We start from the raw sequence: 26,840 nt of genomic DNA, 5'->3' as shown, positions 1-26,840 counted from the left end.
TCCAGGCTAGGATACTTTATGTAGCCGGGATGCTGATGCGCAGCCATGATGACTTACTGGTTTTTTCGTTAATTTTTTGATTACTCGCTGATCCAGACACGACGGAGTTTTATCATGGCTAAGCGTCCAGACGTGGATACTTTAAGTAATCAAAGTCTTCAACGATGCTTAGCCATGAGGACTTTGCAGCTTTTTCGTTGATTTTTTCATCATCTCTGACCCAGACATGAGAGAGTTTCCATGGCTAATAAGCATCCAGGCTGGGATACTTTATTTAGCTGGAATGTAGATGCTCAGCCTTCGCAGCTTTTTCGCTGATTTTTTCAACATCGCTGATCCAGACATGACTGGGTTTTTAATCATGGCTAAGCATGCAGACGAAGATACTTTATGTAATCATTTGAACGAAGTTTAGCCATGAACACTCGGTGTCTCAACGTGTCTTTTTTGTTTCAAATTGTTTTTTCACCTCTGATCCAAACATGACGGAGTTTTTATCATGGTTAAGAATCCAGACGAAGATACTTTATGTTATCTCTTGGAAGATGCTTAGCCATGAACACTCAGTTATCAACGTGTCTTTTTGTATCAAATTGTTTTTTCACCTCTGATCCAAACATGACGGAGTTTTTATCATGGTTAAGAATCAAGACGCGTGTACTTTATGTAGTTAAAGTTTTGATGCTTAGCCATGACGATTTCTTGATTCTTTGTTTGAAATTTTTTTGCTCCACTTTGGTCCAGACACGAAGGAGTTTTAATCATGGTTAAGCGTCTATACGTGGATACTTTATAATGACAAATATCCTCAATAATGATTAACCATGAAGAGAACGTGCAGTTATTTTATAATTTTTTTGATTACTCGCTTATTCAGACATGATGGTGTTTTTATCATGGCTAAGAACCCAGACGTGGATACTATGCAATCAAAGTCTTCAACGATATAGCTATGAAGATACTTCGCAGCTTTTTCGTTGATTTTTTCATTATCCCTAATCCAGACTTGATGGAGTTTTTATCATGGCTAAGCATCCAGGCTAGGATACTTTATGTAGCCGGGATGCTGATGCTCAGCCATGATGACTTACTTGACTTTTCGTTCATTTTTCGATTACTCGCTGATCCCGACACGACGGAGTTTAATTCTCGCTAAGCGCGTCCAGACGTGGATACTTTATGTAATCAAAGTCTTCAACGATCTTAGCAAAAAAAAAATCAGTCTCTCAACGTGTCTTTTTTGTTTCAAATTGTTTTTTCACCTTTGATCCAAACATGATGGAGTTTTTATCTTGGCTAAGAATCAAGACCCGTATACTTTATGTAGTTTAAGTATTGATTATTAGCCATGATGACTTCGCGACTTTTTTGTTTAAAATTTCTTGATCACTTTTGATCCAGACACGAAAGACTTTTTATCATGGTTAAGCGTCTATACGTGGATACTTTATAATAACAAATATCCTCAACAATGATTAACCATGAAGAGATCGTGCAGTTATTTTATAACTTTTTTTGATTACTCGCTTATCCAGACATGATGGTGTTTTATCATGGCTAAGAACCCAGACGTGGATACTTTATGTAATCAAAGTCTTCAACGATGCTTAGCCATGAGGATTTCACAGATTCTTTGTTGATTTTTGCATAATCTCTGATACATACATGACAGAGTTTCCATGGCTAAGCGTCCAGGCTAGGCTACTTTATGTAGCCGATGTCTAGATATGCTTAGCCATGATGACTTTGTATCTTCTCTGTTTCGATTTTTTCAATCACCTCTTATCCAGACTTGATGGGGTTATCATGGCTAAGCGTCCAGGCTAGGATACTTTACGTAGCAGGATTGTAGATGCTCAGTCATGAAAACATCCTGGATTTTTCGTTAATTTGTTTATCATCGCTGGTCCGGACAAGACTGAGTTTTAAATCATGCCTAAGGGTCCAGAAATGACTGGGTTTTTAATCATGGTTAAGCATCCAGACGAAGACACTTTATGTAATCATTTGAACGAAGTTTAGCCATGAACACTCGGTGTCTCAACGTGTCTTTTTTGTTTCAAATTGTTTTTTCACCTCTGATCCAAACTTTTTCGATTAATCCTTCTCCTCTCCAGACACGACGGAGTTTTGTTATGGCTAAGCGTCCAGGCTAAAATACTCTATGTAATCTCTTGAACGAAGTTTAGCCATGAACACTCAGCGTCTCAATGTGTCTTATTTGTTTCAAATTGTTTTTCACCTCTGATCCATACATGACGGTGTTTTTATCATGGTTAAGAATCAAGACGCGTGTACTTTATGTAGTTAAAGTTTTGATGCATAGCCATGATGACTTCGTGACTTCTTTGTTTGAAATTTATTTGCTCCCCTTTGATCCAGACACGAAGGAGTTTTTATCATAGTTAAGCGTTCAACGATTAACCATGAAAAGAACGTGTAGTTATTTTGTAACTTATTTTTGATTACTCGTTGTCAAAACATAGCGGTGTTTTATCATGGCTAAGAATCCAGACGTGGATACTTTATGCAATCAAAGGCTTCAATGATACTTAGCCTTGAGGACTTCGCAGCTTTTTCGTTGATTTTTTCATCATCTCTGATCCAGACATGACAGAGTTTCCATGGCTAAGCGTTCAGGCGTGAGTACTTCATGTAGCCGATGTCTAGATATGCTTAGCCGTGAGCATCTTGTATCTTCTGTGTTTTAAATTGTTTAATTATGCACCTCTGATCCAGACTGGATGGAGTCTTTTTATGGCTAAGCGTCAATGCTAGGATACTTTATGTAGCCGAAGTGTTGTCATGCTTATCCATGAACACTCAGTGTCGTCCCTGTTTTGAAGCTTAGAGTAGATTAAAAGTCTCGTGTCGTACAAGCGAGAATCTTCATACTAAGGTTTAGTTGTATGAAGGTTGTTTTTTTTTGCATTATTCCAGAGTCACGATAAATGATTAATAGCGAGTTTATGTATTCGAGATAAATCGAGGGGGACGGAATAAAGCAAAGCTGACATGGGGTCGAAATCGCTCGGCGACGGTAAAAACACCAAAATACTGTCGTCTGTTTAGGTGAGCAAAGGCGATATAGAGCTGTACATCAAATATCACATGGTTCCCACAGCTTTCGAAATTTCAAATTTAAGGAGAATTGAGGAGAATTAAGGAGGATTTTTCACTTTTTTGAAGGAGATTCCTCTAACAATTTGAGGAGTTTTTCATATATTTTTAGAAAAATTGAGGAGATTTTCTTGACAGTAAACTTTGAGAGTTAAAATGATGCTTTTTGTTGTTAAAAAGCAACGCGATACTGCTCAATGAAAAAATTGGGTAATGGGTTAGATCGACAAACATGCAGTAGGGGTGGTAGGCTCTTTCTGAAAGATGCACAGTGATTATTTTCTCCTTTTATTGCAAAAATGAGCTTTTTACGAATTAAACAAAGGAAAGGTTTACCAAAGTCTCCTTCTTGGGGAGGGGTCCTAGGTAATTATCCTTTGAGGGAAGCAGTGGCTCTAAGTGTAAAACTACAAAGACCTGAAAAGATTTTTAAATTCTAAAATTAAAGCTTTTTAAAATCGAACTGCCAAGATGCCCTAAATCATGAAAGAAAAAGAGACAAATTTTAGATTTGCTAGATCAAAAAGAAACTCAAAGAAATTTTTGTGTATTGCGATATCGAAGCGAGTTTTTATGTTTTAAATAATATTGTTGTTAGCAAATTGGTCTTGGGGCGCAGTTAGGTTTTCATTCAATAAAGCTACATTTTACACAAAAAAAAACTTGTAAATTAGCAAGATTTCAAAGAAATTACCAAATAACTAGATTGCGAGGGAAGCGAGCAAGAAAAATTGAAAGTAACTTAAAATGATTTTAGTAAAATAGGTCCTGGGCGGCAATTAAGGGAGCCATGCATAAAGTATAATTTTTAAGTTTGGGGCGTTTCAAAAACCTCCTTTAGTGACCCTTGCTCTTTAGCGCCCCTTTTAAAAAGCTCTGTTGGGTGGTCATAGCCTCTGTCCCTGCTAAAACGCCACTGATTTCGAGTTTTTGAAAAAGAATGAGTAAATGGAAACATGATATTAGAGTAAGGAAATGTGCGAGCGAAGCGAGCAAAAGATTTTGCATGTTAGTCATGAAAATCAACTTTCGAAACATCTTTCAAAGGCCAGCGATACTACCTAGAAGAATGTTTTTTATTTTGATCAAATTTAATTGAGGAGATTTGAAGAAAATATTGGAGGAATTCGAGAAAAAGTAGGAGATTTGAAGAGAATTGAGGAGACATTTGAAATTTAACGAGAATTGAGGAGATTTGAGGAGCTGTGGGAGCCCTGTATCAACTTTGTTTTGTATCGATTTCACTTACCGTCACCCTCGATATCCTTCAATACATAAACTCGGTAATTACGAAGACAGGACAGTCGAAAATAACCAAAATTTATCGGTCACAGGAACGTTAATGAGGGGAAAGATTGCACAAAATAATAACATCAAAGCAATAATTCTAGACTTCAAATATGAAAAGAACCAAAAATGACCAAACAAGATTCAAAACGTATACATAGTTTAATATCAATTTGTTTGGGAACTCCATGTCAATTGCTTTCGTAATATCATGAAAGTTTTCGACTTGAAAGTCAAGAACTATTGAAAATCTATAAGAAGTTACGGTCCTTCTGCTTTTGGTCATTCAAATGAAGAATTAGAAATGAAGATATAAGACGCGGATGTTTTATGTAATCACCGCCTTGTATGATCTTAGCCATGAAGACAACGTGATTTTTTTGTTTTAAATTGTTTGACCATTCAATGTTCTGGATGTCAGTCAGTTGTCTGCAATACTACATTCTAGTTTTCTTGGTTAAGCGTCTATACGTAGATATTAAAATATCGTGTAGATTCTTTTTCAAGAAGACAATTTGCAGTTATTTTATACCTTTTTGCAGGATTGAGTAATTTATGTGATCGAAGTGTTCATGCTCACTCTTGAAGACTTACAGGATTTTTCGTTAATTTGTTTATCATGGTTAAGCGCCCAGGCTTTAGTACTTTATGTAATCACCGCCTTGTATAATACCGAGTTTATGTATGTGTGTTTTTCAGCGACGGAGATAGTGATATGATAATATACGAGTTGCGAGTTACGAGTTACGAGTTGCATTTGCAACCACGAATTATTTGTGTTTTTCAGCGACGGAGACGATAAGATTATAATTTGACTAGATCATGACCAACTGACGACGACGGTAAATCATCACTTTTACCGTCCTCGATTTTGCGAGGCAGAACTTCGGGTTTTTCCAAATCGCTTCAGTCACTTTACCGTCCTCAAAAGTGCAAATACATGAACTCGCTAATGCTTACCCAAGAACAAAACATGGCGTTTGTTGCTTAGACTCTTGAAAATTTAATTTTTGAAATGATGGAAAATACTATGTTTTTAAAAGCCATGGTCATGTGCTTTGTTTCAGAATTTGTAGAGGCGGTTTTACTTTTTATTATAGAATATCACTCTGTTGTTTTCTGAAACGATGACTGAAGATATTCTATGATTTTGAACAATGCAATTCAATTCATAATATTCACGACGTAAAGTTTTCTACGGAAATACCCCGGTTTTAGCCAGTAGTGGCAAATTTAAACTAGACAAAAGTTGTATAAACAACTACTGGCAAAAAAACGGTGTCTTTCCGTAGAAAACATTACATCATCAATATAATTCAATAAGACTCTCTCATAGAGAGGAGATCTTAAAAAGGGTTTTACAACACTCAGCAACGTCATCAGTGATAAAAAAATCTGACGTCAATTTTCAATTTTATTTTGTGCAGAAGAAAATTTTAAAAATAAATATGACTTTTTTGCAATTAGCATCTTCTTGATGAATTGAGGACGAGGATCTTTCGTAAATATTGTAAGTCGTGTTTTGGAAAGTTTATTGGCCAACAATCGCTACATAGACAAAGTTTTATAAACATATACAAAATCTTTAAGGTCTTTGAATTTTCTTCACTTTTTAAGTTTTAAATCTAAAAAAATTCTTATAACTTTCTTGGTTTCACGATTTCGTGAGTATTTTTGTGCTATCTCCTTAGAAATTGGGTATTTTAGATTTCGTAAAGCCTTCTGTTCTTATATAATTTGTACCAATAAAAATTAGAAATTAAGACGCTATTCAAGAAATTATCCAGCAGTCGAGGATATCATATTTTCATAGTTTACCCAGTAGCATTTAAAGCATCGTCTTGAATTTGTCATTCTCTGATGATTCGTTTCAGAACGGTCTTTTAAATCTTATTGGAGTTGCTGTTGATTTCTAATGATTGTTTGTCATGTAACACATTAGAATTTGAAGTCCTTCAGTTTGACCTTGCCATTCTTAAATGGGAAGTTTGAAGATGGGACTTTAATAACTATTGGCGAGCATTCATTTGGATGTCTTTTTTATCCATAAGATTTTGAAGTCTCAATTTGAATCTGCCATTCTTAAATAGAAAGCTTCAATATGAACTTGGATAACTATTGGAGTATTGCAGTTGGTGATTGTTATCTGTACCAACAAACTTTGTATTCGCGACTCTTCATTTTTTTAAGAAGAGCGTAAAAGACGGACTTTAAACAAATATTAGAGCAAACATGATGATCTGGATGTATCTTTTTTATCCATTGGCTTTTAAAGTCGATTACATTTTGAATGTGACATTCTAAAGTTCGAAATTTTCAAGAGGAACTTGAATAACTATTGGAGTATTGCAGTTGGTGATTGTTAGTTATCTCTGCCAATAACTTTTGAAATCTTTCGTTTTGTGCTCTTTATTTTTAGAAGAGCGTAAGAGAAAGACTCCAAGAAATATTGGAGCAATCATGATGACCTTGATGTATCTATTTTACATCTATTTTATCCATTAGATTCTGAAGTATTGAATCTGCCATTAAATGGAAAGTATCAATATGGACTTGAATAACTATTGGAGTAATGTAATTGATTACCGTTACTCATGTACCGATAGCCTGTAAATGTAAAGTCTTTTTACAAAAGTCTTCATTTTTTATGAAGAACTTTTTAGAAGGACCTTTAGCAATATTGGAGCAATCTTAATGTATATTTTATCTATGCACTAGCCTCTTCTTGAACCTTTTTATTCTTACACAAAAGGACTTTTAATGTTGCGTGTAGGCATCATTCAATTCTTGAGCAACTTATTTTGAGGCAAACTTAAAAATGAGGACCTTAAACATGATTATTGTAACAGCTGCTTAGCCATCTTCCCCAGTATTTTTAAAGTCCACCATTTCAATGTCATTGTTAATGATAATGCACTTGATAAGGCTTTAAAAAATATTGGGAGTATTATGATGTCTCTATATTACTACTGTTGAAATCGATAGATTAACATTGTCATTCATCTAGTGACGTTTGAGCTCAATTATTGGGGGCCTTTTTGGGGTAAATTTGAAGACGAGGACTTGAAACATAATAGGTGTAACAGCTGCTTAAACATCTAACCCAGCATTTTTAAAGTCCATCATTTCAATGTCATTGTTAATGATAATGCACTTGATAAGGCTTTAAAAATTATTGGGAGTATTATGATGTCTCTATATTGCTACTGTTGAAATCGATAGATTAACATTGTCATTCATTTAGTGAAGTTTGAGCTCAATTATTGGGGGCCTTTTTGGGGTAAATTTGAAGATGAGGACTTGAAACATAATGGGTGTAACAGCTGCTTAATCATCTAACCCAGTATTTTTAAAGTCCACCATTTCAATGTCATTGTTAATGATAATGCACTTGATAAGGCTTTAAAAATTATTGGGAGTATTATGATGTCTCTATATTCCTACTGTTGAAATCGATAGATTAACATTGTCATTCATTTAGTGAAGTTTGAGCTCAATTATTGGGGGCCTTTTTGGGGTAAATTTGAAGATGAGGACTTGAAACATAATGGATGTAACAGCTGCTTAATCATCTAACCCAGTATTTTTAAAGTCCACCATTTCAATGTCATTGTTAATGATAATGCACTTGATAAGGCTTTAAAAATTATTGGGAGTATTATGATGTCTCTATATTGCTACTGTTGAAATCGATAAATTAACATTGTCATTCATTTAGTGAAGTTTGAGCTCAATTATGGGGGCCTTTTTGGGGTAAATTTGAAGATGAGGACTTGAAACATAATGGGTGTAACAGCTGCTTAATCATCTAACCCAGTATTTTTAAAGTCCACCATTTCAATGTCATTGTTAATGATAATGCACTTGATAAGGCTTTAAAAATTATTGGGAGTATTATGATGTCTCTATATTGCTACTGTTGAAATCGATAGATTAACATTGTCATTCATTTAGTGAAGTTTGAGCTCAATTATTGGGGGCCTTTTTGGGGTAAATTTGAAGATGAGGACTTGAAACATAATGGGTGTAACAGCTGCTTCATCATCAACCCAGTATTTTTAAAGTCCACCATTTCAATGTCATTGTTAATGATAATGCACTTGATAAGGCTTTAAAAATTATTGGGAGTATTATGATGTCTCTATATTGCTACTGTTGAAATCGATAGATTAACATTGTCATTCATTTAGTGAAGTTTGAGCTCGATTATTGGGGGCCTTTTTGGGGTAAATTTGAAGATGAGGACTTGAAACATAATGGGTGTAACAGCTGCTTCATCATCTAACCCAGTATTTTTAAAGTCCACCATTTCAATGTCATTGTTAATGATAATGCACTTGATAAGGCTTTAAAAATTATTGGGAGTATTATGATGTCTCTATATTGCTACTGTTGAAATCGATAGATTAACATTGTCATTCATTTAGTGAAGTTTGAGCTCAATTATTGGGGGCCTTTTTGGGGTAAATTTGAAGATGAGGACTTGAAACATAATGGGTGTAACAGCTGCTTAATCATCTAACCCAGTATTTTTAAAGTCCACCATTTCAATGTCATTGTTAATGATAATGCACTTGATAAGGCTTTAAAAATTATTGGGAGTATTATGATGTCTCTATATTGCTACTGTTGAAATCGATAGATTAACATTGTCATTCATTTAGTGAAGTTTGAGCTCAATTATTGGGGGCCTTTTTGGGGTAAATTTGAAGATGAGGACTTGAAACATAATGGGTGTAACAGCTACTTCATCATCTAACCCAGTATTTTTAAAGTCCACCATTTCAATGTCATTGTTAATGATAATGCACTTGATAAGGCTTTAAAAATTATTGGGAGTATTATGATGTCTCTATATTGCTACTGTTGAAATCGATAGATTAACATTGTCATTCATTTAGTGAAGTTTGAGCTCGATTATTGGGGGCCTTTTTGGGGTAAATTTGAAGATGAGGACTTGAAACATAATGGGTGTAACAGCTGCTTCATCATCTAACCCAGTATTTTTAAAGTCCACCATTTCAATGTCATTGTTAATGATAATGCACTTGATAAGGCTTTAAAAATTATTGGGAGTATTATGATGTCTCTATATTGCTACTGTTGAAATCGATAGATTAACATTGTCATTCATTTAGTGAAGTTTGAGCTCAATTATTGGGGGCCTTTTTGGGGTAAATTTGAAGATGAGGACTTGAAACATAATGGGTGTAACAGCTGCTTCATCATCTAACCCAGTATTTTTAAAGTCCACCATTTCAATGTCATTGTTAATGATAATGCACTTGATAAGGCTTTAAAATTATTGGGAGTATTATGATGTCTCTATATTGCTACTGTTGAAATCGATAGATTAACATTGTCATTCATTTAGTGAAGTTTGAGCTCGATTATTGGGGGCCTTTTTGGGGTAAATTTGAAGATGAGGACTTGAAACATAATGGGTGTAACAGCTGCTTAATCATCTAACCCAGTATTTTTTAAAGTCCACCATTTCAATGTCATTGTTAATGATAATGCGCTTAATAAGGCTTTAATAATTATTTGGAAGTATACTGATGTCTATATTGATACTGTTGAAATTTATACAGCAGTTTGAGTATATCATTTATTTTCGTTTAAGGTACCCTGTTGGATTTGAAGCATCGTCTTAAATTTGTCATTCTCAGATGATTCGTTTCAGAACGGTCTTTTAAATTACTGTTGTTACTGTTGATTTTTGTATGACTGTTTGTTATGTAACCCATTAGATTTTAAAATTTTCATCATGAATTTGACATTCTTAAATGGAAAGTTCTAAGACAGATTTTAAGAAATATTGGAGTATTCTTGATGACCTTGGTGCTATTTTTTTTATCCATTAGATTTTGAAGTTGATTACCTTTTGAATTTGGTATTCTTAAATAGAAAGCTTCAAGATGAGCTTGGATAACTATTGGAGTATTGCAGCTGATGACTGTTAGTCATAATGTACCAATAACTTTTAAAGTTTTTCTATAAATTGCCTCTTCATTTTTGGAGAGCGTAAAAGGCGCATATTGGATTATTCTTAACGGCTCGGGTATATCTTTTTTATACATGGAAAGCTCCAATATAAAAAAAGGACTTTTAATGTTACGTGTAGCAACTTATTTTGGGCAAACTTGAAGATAAGGACCTTAAACATAATGGATGTAACAGCTGCTTAGTTATCTACCTCAGTAATGTTTAAATTCGATCATCTCATCGTCGTTTTCAATGATAATGCGCTTGATGAGGCTTTAAAAATTATTGGGAGTATTATGATGTCTCTATATTGTTACTGTTGAATTAACTGTTAGTTATATAATCCAAATGGCTTTACGGTCTTTTCCTTGATATTTCTTCATTCTTGTATGAAAATTTTGACTTTAAACATTATGGGAGTAATGAAATGCATCATCCTTGTTCTTCAATTGTGCAGTGCATGTCATTATTTGCTACCTAGTCCATGTTAATTTCAAATAGAAATTCCAAAAGTTAAATTGCTCACCAGTAGGTTATGAAGCTCACAAACTGATTTCGTTATTTTTTTCTATGAGATTTTTTGGTACTGGACTTAACAAACTATTAGAGAAATTCTAATTTTCCGTTTATTGGAGAAGAATTATTGTTGCATATCACAGCTGCTCAACTAACCAGGTAGCTTTTGAAGTTAAATCATTAATTTCTCATGTTTTCATGAGCTTTAGAGACTAACTTTAAAAACTTCCAGCGAATTGTTACTGCTTTGATTTTTGGTAGTATTGGAATAACCTAATGTTTCTTTTTTCTAACTTTCCTGTTTATTTTGCAGCTTTTTTTTGTACAAAGAGTTCCGAGTAGGATTTTTCTTCAATGAATCTCTGGCTGTCGTTTCAGGAGTCACTTCTTTTTATCCTTTTAGCTGTTGATTTCTCTACCAATCAAAGCTAGTTATGTAACCCAAATATTGGAGCAATCTTGATGATCTTGATGTTTTTTATCCATTAGATTCTGAAATATTGAATCAGCCATTAAATGGAAAGTCTCAAGATGGACTTGAACAACTATTGGAGTATTGCAGTTGATTACTGTTAGTCATATGTACCAATAGCATTTAACTCTTTTTACAAAAGTCTTCATTTTCATGAAGAACTTTTTAGAAGGACCTTAAGGAATATTGGAGCAATCTTAATGTATATTTTATCTATCCAATAGCCTCGTACTTTAATTTAATAATACTGTATTTAGGTAGATTTGAAGATGAGGGCTTTTAAATGTAATAGGTGGGTGTAACAGCAACAGTAGTCAATTCTAGTAGTCAAGTATTCTTTTGGTATTTTTAGCTGTTGATTTCTCTACGAATCAAAGCTAGTTATGTATCCCAAAAGTATGCAATGAACTACACATGTTTGTTTGATTTTGTTGATGAGGTTTCCAGTTTCCAGTTTTAAGAATTATTGGAGAATTACAATGTATATTTTCGATCACTGCTAGTCATTTAAACCAGTAGCTTTTGAGGTGGTTTCCTAAATTTATCACTTTTTACATGAAAGGTTTGAGGAAACACCTCACAATCTCACTGAGCTATTTCTAATGTATATTGGTCTTCATTTTTCGATCAATGATAGTCGTTTAACCCAGTAGCTTTTGAGGTGGTTTCCTAAATTTACCATTTTTTCCATGAAAGATTCGAAGAAACATCTCACAATCTCACTTGGGTACTTCTAATGTATATTGGCGGTTATTTCTCAATCAATGATAGTCGTTTAACCCAGTAGCTTTTGAGGTGGTTTCCTAAATTTATCATTTTTTCCATGTAAGATTTGAAGAATCATCTCACAATCTCACTTGGGCACTTCTAATGTATATTGGCGGTTATTTCTCAATCAATGATAGTCGTTTAACCCAGTAGCTTTTGAGGTGGTTTCCTAAATTTACCATTTTTTCCATGTAAGATTTGAAGAATCATCTCACAATCTCACTTGGGCACTTCTAATGTATATTGGCGGTTATTTCTCAATCAATGATAGTCGTTTAACCCAGTAGCTTTTGAGGTGGTTTCCTAAATTTATCATTTTTTCCATGAAAGATTTGAAGAATCATCTCACAATCTCACTTGGGTACTTCTAATGTATATTGGTCTTCATTTTTCGATCAATGATAGTCGTTTAACCCAGTAGCTTTTGAGGTGGTTTCCTAAATTTATCATTTTTTCCATGTAAGATTTGAAGAATCATCTCACAATCTCACTTGGGCACTTCTAATGTATATTGGCGGTTATTTCTCAATCAATGATAGTCGTTTAACCCAGTAGCTTTTGAGGTGGTTTCCTAAATTTATCATTTTTTCCATGAAAGATTCGAAGAAACATCTCACAATCTCACTGAGCTATTTCTAATGTATATTGGCGGTTATTTCTCAATCAATGATAGTCGTTTAACCCAGTTGCTTTTGAGTTTGCTTTCCAACTTTGTCATTTTTTACATGTAATGTTTCAGGAAACACGTCACAATCTAATACGAGGACTTCTAATGTATCAATAGGGAATCTCTTTACATATGAGCCCTATGATGAATGAATTAAGCTCTCATAGTAAATGGGTTGGTGTGAAATATCAAAATCATCGAAATTATTCAGAGTGATCACTATCTTTTTAGATTTTTCGGAAATAGTGTGGGGTGACTGGGTGATACAAATTATGAATGAACTCAAAATGATGACTGAATTCAAATGAATGAAAATGGTGAATTAATCAAATTCTCGTTGCAAAGAGATTTGTGTGAAATACTTTTTGTACCTCCCAGAATTTTTTGCAACGAGGGCTTCCAGTTGAATTTTATTGTATGCAGATTTAAGACAGATTATAAATCAACCATAATGATGACTGAATAAAGTTCTCGTTGCAAATGGACAGTTTGAGACTGCAATTTTACAGTGTAAAGAAGCTCAATGATAAACGAATTAAGTTTTCGTTGCAAATTTATTTGTGAAAGACCTTTTGTATCTCGTTCATTTCCTCTGAATGATGGTTATCTTCTGTTCAGATACATTAAGAATTGATTTTGTGGAAAGGACATTGTAATTAAGGTATAAACAAACCTAAATGATAAATTTAGTTCTCGTTGCAAATTTATTTGTGTGAGATACTTCTTGTATTTCTCATTTCAAATTTGCAACGAGGGCTTTCAGTTTGAAAGTTTTGAAAAGCTAATATAAGAGAAACTGATTTTGTTGAAAGACTGCAGTTGTAGGGTGTAAAGGAATCCAATGATAAACAAATTAAGTCCTCGTTGCAAATGGATTTGTTTGAGATGCTTTTTGTATTTCTCTGACCTGGTTTAAAACGAGGGCTTTCAGTTGAAATATTTTTAGACCCTAATAAGAGAAACTGATTTTGTTGAAAGACTGCAGTTGTGCAGTGCAGATCATAAATGAGGCCAAAACCCCGGGCGGGGTACAAGGTTTACGAGGTGATGGGTATGTCCGAACCAAAAATCGAAAATCGACCCTTAGAGAGAGGGAAAATAAGCGTTTTTGGGACCTCACAGAGACTTTTCCCAAACTTTTTGGCCAATTTCACTCATTTTTGTCCAAAATTTTGAAAATCACGACCCTTCGAGAGAAGTAATTTTGATTTACGTAATTTTGGACCCTTTTACAGGGACTCAATTTGCTTTCCAATAGTATTTGTACCCCTTTGAGAGACTTTCGAGACTGTGAAAAAGGGACCCTTATGGCTTGCACATACCCGGCACCCATTTTGCCAAAGTACCCCCCTCCCCCGGGGCCAAAATGATGAATAAATACAGTTCTCGTTGCAAAGAGGTTTGTGTGAGATGCCTTGTTTGTACCTCATCTTTCTGTTTGCAATGATGGCTTTTAGTCAAAACTTTTATGCAGGTACCATGTTGCTTTTAAAGAACTGAAAATGTTTAAATGTTGGAACTGGCTGAGCAAGTGTGCGTTATAAATGCACCCATAATGATGAATGAATCAAGTTCTCGTTGCAAATGGATTTCCATAATCGGCATTGGACAGGGACAACAACCCTAACTCATTCAGTGTAAATTGGCCCGAATGATAAATTAAAGTTTTCATTGCAAAGAATTTTGCGTGAGATGTTTTTTTTACTCCATCTTTCTCCCTTCACTCTCAGTTTTTAAGGTCTTTATTAAGACCTTTTAGAGGCTAATATGAGAAAAGACCTTATCGGTCTTAAATAAGACCTTTTAGGTTTAATTTTCAGAACATAGTCGGTCTTATTTTTATTTGGATAATTGTGTGTTATGAGAGGTCTTTATTGAGACCGTTTAGGGCTTTAATTTAAAATACGTTCGGAACTGTTACCCAAATGGTCTGAAAAAAGACCTTAAAAAATAATTATTAACGGAGTCTTTTTCTAGCCCTATTAAGGTCTTGAGTCATTCCTTAGATAAGACCTTTTTGGGTCCCTTTTATGAAAGGCTTTTATTCAGACCTTTTCAGGTCACATTCATTTAGACCTTTGATAGTCTCGATTCTCTGCTTCGAATCAATTGCTGTTCAACCTCCTCCCCCCAGCGTATTATCGACATTCCGTTGTTTATTGGAAACGTTCATTCGGCAATCATTTTAGATACATTTTCCTAACGTCGAATTTTTGTGATTACGTCAATGTTTGAGTTCCCCATCTGAAAAAAAGATTCATCCAGCCGATGCAAGCGTACAATCTAGCGCTATAAAGATCGTATAACTAAAGCTGATATGATACACGGGGGAACGAAGTTGATAACAGTTGACAAGAGTTGTTAGGTTGATATGATAGCTTCAATTTTTTACATTGAAGAATGGTACAGTGTGAGCTGTCAGATCGAATCTGATGTTTGGCTGTGACGTACCTATCTCTGTAGTTTATTATAGAGACACAGCAGTTCTATCATCACAACGCAATTTTCATGAACAGAGTACATAAATCAGTGTCAATAACCGCGTTATAATTAGCCTCTAAAAGGTGTCATATAAAACTTAAAAACTGATAGATTTTCCTTGAATATTTCATAAGATTAATTAATATTTCATAAGCAAGGAAGTAAGGGTGGCTTCATTTTCATCTAATTAACAATTAATATATGATAAAATGTGAAGATCTGATGAAAAAATTGACTCAAAGAAAACATTTTCTACGCGGACTTTACTGCAAGCCTTTTCAATAGACACGATAGTGAAAATCCAATAGACACGATAAAAAAATTCATTCGTGATGCCTCTAGGGGTCTCAAACAAGACCTTTCCCAGGCGGACTTTACTGCAAGCCTTTTCAATAGACACGATAGTGAAAATCCAATAGACACGATAAAAAAATTCATTCGTGATGCCTCTAGGGGTCTCAAACAAGACCTTTCCCAGGCGAACTTTACTGCAAGCCTTTTCAATAGACGCGATAGTGAAAATCCAATAGACACGATAAAAAATTCATTCGTAATGCCTCTAGGGGTCTCAAACAAGACCTTTCCCAGGCGAACTTTACTGCAAGCCTTTTCAATAGACGCGATAGTGAAAATCCAATAGACACGATAAAAAATTCATTCGTAATGCCTCTAGGGGTCTCAAACAAGACCTTTCCCAGGCGGACTTTACTGCAAGTCTTTTCAATAGACGCGATAGTGAAAATCCAATAGACACGATAAAAAATTCATTCGTAATGCCTCTAGGGGTCTCAAACAAGACCTTTCCCAGGCGGACTTTACTGCAAGTCTTTTCAATAGACGCGATAGTGAAAATCCAATAGACACGATAAAAAATTCATTCGTAATGCCTCTAGGGGTCTCAAACAAGACCTTTCCCAGGCGGACTTTACTGCAAGTCTTTTCAATAGACGCGATCGATAGTGAAAATCCAATAGACACGATAAAAAAGTTTACTACTTAAAGGGAATTTTCGCGGGAACTAAATATTTTTTCTAGACATAGAAATAAAAAAATTCTAAGATAAAAGCCATTGTACAAAAGACATTTTACAGCAAAAAGCACTGCATGAAAAAGTATCCAGTAGTAGCCTAAGCTACGGTTCTAAAAATTATTCAATCAAAATTTGACAAATTGCTGTTAGAGACGAGCGTAACTGCCAATTGGTGAACAGTATAGTGTTTTTTTTAATCAATTTAAGTTTATCTGAATCATAACCACAATTCAGTACTTGTTTGGCCATGTAGCCATACGAATATATGTCACTCAATATTGACTGGCCACCTCTACCGTCAACTATCTCAGGAGCTACATGTCGTCTTGCTTCTCTGTATCTCTCTCTTTCAATAGCATTGAGAGAAAACTTCCTTCCCTTACCAATTTTACAACTGCAGTTAAAATCGATGATGACTGGCTGTATAGAATGGCGGTTACCTTTAAGCACGACGTTATCAAGTTTAAGGTCGTTGTGAATGTATCCACTTAGGTGCATGGTGTTAAGCGCATCTGCAATCTTGAAAAATATGAGGTGCATTGCATCGATCTTGATATTGATTTTGTCCTTTAAAAGGCTGTATAATGACCTAGCTCCATCTTCAAAAGAGTAAAACTCCAAAACCAATTTAAAAGGAGGCTCGTCAATGCAAACACCAATCAAAGTTGCTAAATTACAATGACTTCTAATGTTAACTATAACTTTAGCCTCTTTTAAAAGCATATTACGGTGTTGCTCCATCGTGTAAGTATCATTCACCAATAATTTTGTTGCAACCATCTTCCCGTTGAACATTCTCAATTCCACTTTTCCAAAGGTTCCACTACCGATTGAAGTCTTTTCGAGTTGCTCCAGCTGTTTTGATTGTAGGAAAAAACTTGGCGGCAGATAAAATTCTTTACTCTCTTTGTACACTTGCTGGAACAGTTCCTTTTCACGTCTTTCATTCTTCCATTCTTTTAAATATATTTGACCAGATTTGTTTAGTGCTTTATTCTTTTTCTCCAACTCTTCAATTTCTCGATCTTTGTTGAATAATTTTACTTTCAACCCACAGTAGATTATCTTTCTCTTCCCCCCAATCCTCTTCTTTTCAGCCTTTGGAAACTCGATTTGAATGGCATTGGCGAGTAGCTTTTTCGATACTACCTTTACTTTGGATGCCTCTTCGTAAATGTCTTTAAAAGTAGAACAATTTGCATGCTTTCCATCACAGTTTAATGCCATCACATTACGTTTCAACCTATTAAGAGAATAAGATTAAAATAAAATTCTGAGGAAATCAGGGTTACCCTGGGACGGGAAGGGATTAGAGTTAAGAGATGTTGGATGTGTGCACTTCTGAACCCTTAGAGAGACTAAATTGCTATTAAAAGCGGCGTTTTCAAAAGATTTCCGCCTGTAAAACCCGCCTGTTGACTTACCAAGCTCTTATCACATCGTAAGCCGTACCAGTCATTATGTGATAAAGTTTCCGTTGACCTGTTCGTTGCTGGGTAAGAATGGAGAATGAATGATATAAATCGAATGGTCACTTGCTTTATTCGGATATTCGAACATCAACGACCAATCAGCGTTAAATACGTTCTGAAATTTGGCGCGAATTGGGCGTGCGCCAAATGATTTATGCGGAGTCTGGGAACAAGCTGAAAAATCTCATGATCATAATTTTAGAAGGAAGGAAGATTTTTGTCATGAATTATTTGATCATAGAGAAAATAAATTTCTGAAAGTATTTACAATGAAGTCAGGGCTCTAATTTTACAAGAAAAATTTCATACTCAGAGAAAAACTTTGATATTCTTGTCCAACTTTGTTTTACATTTCTGATCAATCTTTAGATTCTCATTACTTTTGTTGCGATTCCTTTCACTTTCATTTTTAAAAGAGCGCGAAATTAAGACTTGAAAGGGTCTTGTTTATTTCATTCAAACTTTTTTTTATGTGCTGCGATTTGTTCGAGCATTTCAATGTGGTTGTCACGAAAAGCAGATGTCGGCTGATAGTCTAAAGAAGAAATTCTCAGAAAAAATAACGAAGCTTTAACTTTCGGTTTCTGTCACCAATATTTTCATACTGGCAGATTTTGTTTTGTTGTTTTTGTTTTCTGTCTTGATTATTGAATGTAATTGTAGGTAAGTATGTTTTCTTGAGAGGTGAGATGGCAGCATTACCATCAGGTGAACCAATTACTCAACAATTTTCTTGTCCTCTACTTGACTGCCCTTATGTTGCCAGCAATTATAACAAGCTTTTGCACCATTTTTTTGACAAACACACTTTGCAGTCTGATGCACCTTTTATATGTCGTATTTCCTCCTGTCCTAAGAGCTTTAAAAATCTTCAAAGTTTTCGAAGGCATGTGCAAACAAAACATTCTTGGTTTTATGAGAAGTATATGCTCGTAAGAAAGAAAACTGGTGACACTGTTGACTGTGTGACTGATGACAATAACATCGACATTGAAGATACTTGTGAGCCTGATCATTTTGGTGGGGAGGATAACATACAAACAAATTTTTCTGCTGACTCAAATAACGATTTTGAGCCAAATGATGAATCTATTTTTGATGAATCTGCTGTTGAGAAAATCCATAAATTATTATTGGAATTGCGTGAAAAATACTTTATCACTACTGAAGCAACCTGCTTCTTGAGTGAAAAAATGTCAAACATAATAAATCTTGACCGCCAGAGGCATAGTAAAGCTGTAGAATCATCTCTTCTCAGAAATAATCCAAATTTTAAAATTGACCATGAAACCAAAATGGTTCTTAAGTGTCAAAGTGAATATGCTTTAGCTTTTGATAAATTCAAAGGGCAAAAATCTTTGTCACAATATACAACAACAAAATCTGAGTATGTGGAACCAATTGAAATTGTTTTAGGACAAAATAAAAAAGGGGGGACTGACACTTATCAATATGTTCCACTGCTTTCTACCCTTTCTGTACACTCACAGTTTTAAAGGTTTTGAAAGAGACCTTTCGGGGTCTCGTTTGAAAGTAGACCTTACAAGACTTAAGCGATACCTTTCACGTTCCCATTTAAGACCTTCGGGGTCTAGATTGGAATGTACGAAAGGCATATTAAAAAAGGTCTCAAATAGAACCTTTAATGGTTCCCTCTCAAAAAATGTTTCAAAAGAAACCTTAAAAGGTCTCGTTTTATTTAATAAATAAACCCCGGGAGTCTGGTTATAAAGTGTGTCCCTCTTAACACCCATTAAGGTCTCTTTTGAGACCATCAATTTTTCCATAGACAAGCGTTTCATAAGTTTGATTATATTTTTGTCGCGCGTGCAAAATGAGGTTGTTCTTTTTACGCGGTTTGCGCGACCTCTAACGCTGTTTAAAGGAAATCGATTACTTTTCCAACAAAGAATTCAAAAATTATAATGAAGAATATTTTTTTTCAACGAAATTTGTAGTGCCCATAATATATCTTGTATTTTTTATTTTGCCTAGTAGTACTTTAAGTCTCTGCGAGCGGGAGCGAATGGGGGAGGATGAGGGGTTTCCTAATTTTTTTTGTGGTGTTTTAATTTCGCTGATCAAAAAGCCTTTTTTGAGAGTTTGTTAAAAAGTATCAAAACTCGAAAAATAACGAAGTTATTTTTTACTCAGAACAGGATTTGAGGGGTGATAATAATTGATCTACTATCGGGTACCTAATAAGCGTACCCCCCCCCACTAATTAATTTTTCGAAAATTTTCCACCCAGGACATTCTTATTCCAACCCCTTATTAAATTTTCAGAAAGTATTTTGAAAATTCATCTCTTTTTTGCCCTATTCTTCTGCATTAACCCCCTTTTCAAAACTTTTCCACCAAGGACATCTTTATTCCAACCCCCTCCCCCCCGCTTATTAAGTTTTGAGATTTTTTCCACCCACCCCCGCTTATTCCAGACCCCCCGTTTATTAGTTACCCGAGAGTATGGTGGAAAGAGCGAAACAAAACTCATAACAGTCTAGTATTTTAATTTCGCAGATGAAATTCATTTTTGTTTGCAGGAATTTAATTTCGCGGGTGAGATCTTTTCAAATTTTCTTTGGTAATTAATTTCTAAATGCGGAAAGACGGTAAAAATACAATGAATTTTCTTCTTTTGTTTTGAAATGTACATTTATTTATCTAATGATAAAGTAAGAATAAATGATAATAAATTCTTACAATAAATTATTGGAACATTGAATATTGTTTGAAATTTTAGTTTTAAGAGGGGGAGAAAGTGCCTACTTCGCAACAAAAAAAAAAGAATGACAACCCCGACCGAAAGACTGTACCACCCTTTATAATAAGAATCTACGTATGTGTTTTGACTTTGTTTTGAAAACAAAACAATAGATGAGAGATAGGCACTTTCCCTATGTGGAAAATCAATATTATATTACTCAGTTAAGTCGTTGCATATAGCTGTTAACGATGATCGATATTTCCAATTTTTATGAACGACTGTATTTTTTATGATTTTTTTGAATTTTTCTGAGCTATAACCACATCTGACTGTTTGCTCCAACATGTAACCATACGAAAAGATGTCAGAAACTACTGACTGGGCGCTTTGGCCTTCAACCACTTCTGGAGCAACATGACGACGAGTTTTTTTGTACTTCTCCTTCTCTTCGACACTCAATTCGAAATGTCTACCTCTCTCAATTTTACAACCGCAATTAAAATCAATGATAACAGGTTGTATCGTATTTCGATCTCCATGCAAAACAACGTTATCAAGTTTTAAGTCATTGTGAAGATACCCGCTTACGTGAATTACATTAAGTGCTTCTGCTATCTGAAGAAATATGAGGTGCATTTTCTGAATATCAACAGGAAACTTTTCCTTCAAGAAAGAGTAGAGAGACTTTGGTCCACATTCAAAAGAATAAAATTGCATCACCAATTTCAAAGGCGACTCATCAACGCAAATGCCAACTAAAGACGGCAGACCGTTATGGAACCGCAGATTTGCAATGATTTTAGCCTCCTTTAAAACCATATTGCGATTTTGTTCAAAAGTATACTTCTCATTGACTAATAATTTCGCCGCAACAATTTCACCCTTAAAATGTCGAAGCTCAACACTCCCAAACGTTCCCCTACCAATTGTCGAGCTCGATTGTACTGGCTTCAAATGCTCTGATTGCAAATAAAATGAAGCTGGCAAATGAAACTCTTTATTCTCCTTGAAAGCTTTCAGCAGCTTTTCTTTTTCTTTTCTTTCTGAAACAAATTCATTCTGGTAAGTTTTAAGTGACTTCTCCAATACAGCATTCGTTCGCTCCAACTCCCCCTTCCTTTTTTTCAAATCATTGATTTCCTCTTTGTCTTTCATTTTCAGCCCACAGTAAACAAGATTCCGTTTATATCCAATACGCATTTTTTTAATTGAATCAGGAAATTCCAATTTCAAAGCACGACCAAGCGATGTTTGAGTTTTGACGATGTTGTTTGTTGAAGCCTCCTTGTATAAATCATCGAATTTAAAACATTGATCGTGTTTTCCATCGCATGTAAATGGTGATACATTACATTTCAGCCTGTTAAAAAAAAGCATTTAAGAGATTATTATTCACCAGGATGTATAAAATTATCTTATGCCAAAGTTCTTCTCGACGCAAATCCGATTTTTTGGAAAATCGGGGAAATTTTCGGAAAAAATAGGGGAAATATTCAAAAATCGGGAAAGTTTGCACAAATCGGGTAAAAAAGGGAAAATTCACGTGTTCACGCAAAAAACAGGTCAGATTCACGCATTCACGCAATCGAAAAAAGTGGATTTTCACGTTCACGCAAGTTTTCAATTCATGCATTCACGCAATTTTTTTCGATTTTCACGCATTCACGCAACCAAAAAAGCTCAAAAGGTAAAAATTTTGAGTATTTTGTAGAAATTCAACATCACGAATCGGCAAGATAAACATTTTTATTACTTACCAAGATCTTGTTGCGTTTGCACTACTACCAGCCATGGCACGTAATTCGATTTCAATTCAATTCGAGGAGCGGGCTGGGAGAGAAGTCGTCTTTCTGTTTCTTTTTTTAGAAAAATGGCCACATCTTGGGTGTGAGTTTCTCTTTTAGAGGGTGAAACAAGAACAATCGAAAAGGGTCTAATTCAGCCAATCAACGTCAAGCACGTCAAATCAAACCCACACGCAAAATGTGGGAGGGGCGTTGTTTGATTCCCGCCATTTCATCCTAAAAAAAACCATGTCTATGAAAAAGGTTTAACCGTGTCTATGAGATTTATCTGCAGTAAGTTAGGGCGCATAGTCGGGCGGTAAGCGCAAATAAAATATGTGGACTGGAGACGAGCTTATTGCTCTACTGATCAAAAACTAAGGACCGTTATAATTCGAAATGATTATTATGAGATCTGAGTAAACTCTCTTTGAATTAATCTTGAAAATGACTCAAACAACAGTTAACATATATAAAAAGACAGAATAGTGTAATTATTTAAAGATAATGTCTATGTATAAACTTATTGATTACTGATCAATTTTTACATTCTCACAACTATATGTAGCTACCATTTTGTTTAATTCTACTTTGGATTTCGACTTTGGCGGGAAAATAAGACTAGAAAGGGTCTTGTTTTTCTGTCATATTTTAATTGACTTGCTGGTGAGAGGTTCATCTTGTAATTTTTTTGAGTTGGATGTATCTTTTACTACTGTGATGTTTTTGGCTCGTTGAACTTATTTTGCTTCCAAAAGTATACAATGTGACAATGGCAGCTGTTTCAGCCCAATCTAGCTCATCACGAGAATTTTCCTGTTCCTTACTTGGTTGTCTTTATGCAAGTACAGACTACAACAAGGTTTTGAATCATTTTTTTGAAAGCCATACATTAAAGGTTGGTGCACCATATGCTTGTCGTATCTCTTCTTGTACCAAAACTTTTACAAATCTTCAGAGCTTCCGTAGACATGCTAAGGCTTGCCATCTTTGGTTTTATGAGCAACACATGCAAGTCAGAAAGACAAGTAAAAATGTTGAATTTTCTCTTGGTCTTGATAGTACTAACTTTGAAAATGTAGTTGAACCAGAGCTTTTTGGCAAGGGTGGAGTTGATGACGAAAGCAATAGCAGGGGGGTCAGTGAAAATTTTATTGGTGTAGAAAATGATTTAAGTAGTATAGGAGCTAATGAAGATTCTAATCCATATAACAAAGAGTCTTATTTTGATGAAACTGCGGTCGAAACTATTCATTCCTTTCTGCTCGAACTGCGTGAGAAATATTTTGTTACCACTGAGGCGACCTGTTTTATAAGTGAAAAATTATCTCACATTTTAAGTATAGACCGAAAGCGACACGGAGAAGCAATCAAATCATCTTTGTCTCGAAACATCGCAAATTTTAAACTTGACCATGAAACAAAAATGATATTGCAATGTGAGAGTGAATATGCCATAGCCTTTAATAAATTTAAAGGAGCAAAAGCCTTATCTCAATTTACTGAAAATAAACCTCAGTATGTGGAGCCAATTGAAATCACATTAGGCAATAATTCAAAGGGGGGAATGGATACTTACCAGTATGTTCCAATTTTGTCAACACTTTCTGTCTTGTTAAAGCATGAAGATCTTTTTGCGGAAGTTATTGCTAATTCTCAGAGTGAAAGTGACGGTATTTTGCGTGATTTTAAAGATGGTTCTGTTTTTCGCGAACATCCTTTATTTTCAAATGAACCACTATCTCTACAAATCATTCTTTATCATGATGACTTCAACACTGTTAATCCATTAGGAAATAAAACTGTCAAGCATAAAACTTCTGCCATTTACTTTGTTCTTGGAAACCTTCCCTCTTTATTTAGATCACGATTATCTGATATAAACCTTCTTGTTTTATTTGATGCCCATCTTCTAAATGACTATTGTTATGGGAAGATACTCAAGCCAATGCTGGATGATATCAAAGAGCTTGAGATGAATGGTCTTCAATTCGAAGTCACTGGGCTTTCGTACAAGCTCAGGGGTTCTGTATCCATGTTAATTGCTGATAATCTAGCTGCTCATGCAATAGGGGGGTTCTATTGTAACTTCAGTACCGTGCAAAAGTTTTGCAGATACTGTGAAATAGTTTTAGCTTCTCTTTCTTTTAATACAAAAACTGAAGATTTTGAATTGAGAACCAAAACAGGTTATAATAACAATGTTCAATCTATTGAAAATGATCCAAATTTGTGCTCCTCATATGGAATCAAAATTAAAAGTTGTCTTAATGATTTGAACTATTTCCATGTCATCGATGGTCTACCGCCAGATCTTGCCCACGACTGTTTTGAAGGCTTTGCAGTTGATCTAGTGACCAATATAATCATAAATTTCGTGAAAAAGGGTCTGTTTACTTTAGAAGTCTTTAATGATCGAATAGAAACATTTCCTTATGCCATCATTGATAGGCAAAACAAGCCCCGAGTTACCAAAATCAAAGCTCTCACAAAATATAAAGTCAAACAAACTGCCTGTGAAATGTTGAATTTATTACGCTTACTCCCTTTAATGATTGGTGATTTTGTGAGTTCTAGCGATGATGTTTGGGCTCTGTTGATTGAATTTCTGGAGATTTTGGAGCGTCTCTTAGCGAAAAGTTTTGATAGATATGATCTGATTTTTATTCAACATTTGCTTGACGAGTTCTTTGAAAATTATGGAAAACTTTTCCCAGATGCCAGTGTTAAAGCTAAGTCTCACTTTTTAAAGCATTATCCCAACCAAACTTTTAAATATGGTCCTTTAATCCAAACTCTACGCTTTGAATCCAAAAATGGCTATTTCAAGGATGTTGTGAAACATTCGAAGAATAGAATTAACCTCTGTAAAACAATGGCTGTGCATCATCAAATGCTTATGTATTTGCACTATCGTAAAGATAACATTCTCACTCGGAAACTTCCAAAGGGGATTTCCATGAATGAGGCAGCTGTTGAAACTTTAGATATCCAGTTTCAAAATCCGATAAAAAAATCATTGAAAATTATGTCAAGTGATCTTTTGATGGTAGGAAAAGCTGTGGTGATGAATGGGCACAGATATTCTGTTGATGAGGCTGTTGTGCTTTCATACCAAAATGATGATTATGTTTTTGGGATCATAAAGTTGATCATATTTTTCAAAACCGAGATTTTTTTACTTTGTCAAAATACTGATATTGAAGGGTTTGATACACACATCCATTCTTATCAAGTTTCAGAAATTAACGAACACACTGTTGTGAAGATAGATGACCTACTTGATTACCATCCATTAGGGGTATACAATTTTGTTGGAAAAACGTTAATCCCACTTCGATATTACATCCGCTGTTTTGAAGCATTCATAGAACAGGATGACCAACCTGATAAATCTACAACATGAAACCTTTTTATTCCTATTATTTACTTTCAAGTCATATTTTTCATAGTCAACGCAAGTTAAACCTTCATCATAAGTTTTGTCCCGAAAGTAATAAAAAATCTTACTGTTAAAAAAATAAAAAAAAATAAAAACTCTTTTTCAAACTTGTTCAAATAAGTATTTCTTCATTTTCCATACTTTCTGTTTTTTATTATTGTGATTCTGGTTCCATAAAATGAAATTAAAAAAAAACTGTTTGTCTTTGCTGTGTATTCATGATAACTTCAAAAAATTGCATTTCTCAATGATTTCTGATGATTTCTGTTTTTGTATTTGAAAGTTCTGTCAATCTTTATTTTTTGGTGTTGAAAAATTTCATTCATTTCATTTTTATATCTTTTTGTCTCAAGTTCTGGAAAATTTTTCAGACTTATTTTCACAAAAATTTCTTTCAAGGAATGTGAACTTTGCTTAGTTTCTTATTTTCATTTCCGGTTACGGTTTGTTTCCTACTTTTATATATATTTTCAAAAACTTAGTTTTTTCAAAACTTCCTTTTCTCAAGGTCAGATTTCTAATCTTCACCATATATATTTGTATTGGTATTTGTTTTAGGGTTTCAAGGTAGTTTACTGTGTTTGTTTATGTAGTTGCTGTGCAATTTCATTTTACTTTTTTCTATTGGTTTAATTTTCATTTCCGGTTACGGTTTGTTTCCTACTTTTATATATATTTATTTATATATATATATTTTCAAAAACTTAGTATTTTCAAAACTTCCTTTTCTCAAGGTCAGATTTCTAATCTTCACCATATATATTTGTATTGGTATTTGTTTTAGGGTTTCAAGGTAGTTTACTGTGTTTGTTTATGTAGTTGCTGTGCAATTTCATTTTACTTTAGCTTCATTTCATTTCCATCGGAAATAATGTAAAAATTTAGAATATTATTATACCTTTTTATTTTTAATTGTTTAATTTCGTTAGAATTTTCAAAACTTCCTTTTCTCAAGGTCAGATTTCTAATGTTCACCATATAATAATTGTTGAGCTTTCTTATCATTTATATTTTAGAAATAGTTACGTCATAATTTTTACTTCTACTACATTATAATGTCATAATTTTTATTTCTTCTACATTATAATGTCTAAAAAAGGAAGTGAACT

General features: G+C 34.4%; 1 protein-coding gene and 1 pseudogene across 1 annotated transcript; both read right to left on the bottom strand.

The window, feature by feature from the left end:
- The window catches only part of LOC136801619 (dynein axonemal intermediate chain 3-like), an 87,479-nt pseudogene that overhangs the window by 26,970 nt on the left and 33,669 nt on the right, over positions 1–26,840 (bottom strand).
- LOC136801621 (maternal embryonic leucine zipper kinase-like) lies at positions 20,215–26,426 on the bottom strand. The gene is made up of 2 exons (XM_067058262.1): positions 22,263–26,426; positions 20,215–21,865 (listed from the first exon to the last, which is right to left on the bottom strand). The coding sequence occupies exons 1-2, from the start codon at positions 22,295–22,297 to the stop codon at positions 20,719–20,721; spliced, it is 1,182 nt and encodes a 393-aa protein (XP_066914363.1). The 5' UTR covers positions 22,298–26,426; the 3' UTR covers positions 20,215–20,718.

The sequence above is a fragment of the Clytia hemisphaerica genome, unplaced genomic scaffold, assembly GCF_902728285.1.
Source record: "Clytia hemisphaerica strain Z4C2 unplaced genomic scaffold, Clytia hemisphaerica genome assembly, whole genome shotgun sequence".
NCBI classification, from domain to species: Eukaryota; Metazoa; Cnidaria; class Hydrozoa; order Leptothecata; family Clytiidae; genus Clytia; species Clytia hemisphaerica.
This window is presented reverse-complemented; position numbering and strand designations above follow the sequence as displayed.

Excerpts from the sequence above, each read along its gene's own strand:
- LOC136801621 (XM_067058262.1), bottom strand. The coding sequence starts at position 22,297 with ATGGCTGGTAGTAGTGCAAACGCAACAAGATCTTG. Across the intron at positions 21,866-22,262 it reads GCAAACGCAACAAGATCTTG|GCTGAAATGTAATGTATCAC; the intron begins GTAAGTAATAAA and ends TTTTTTTAACAG.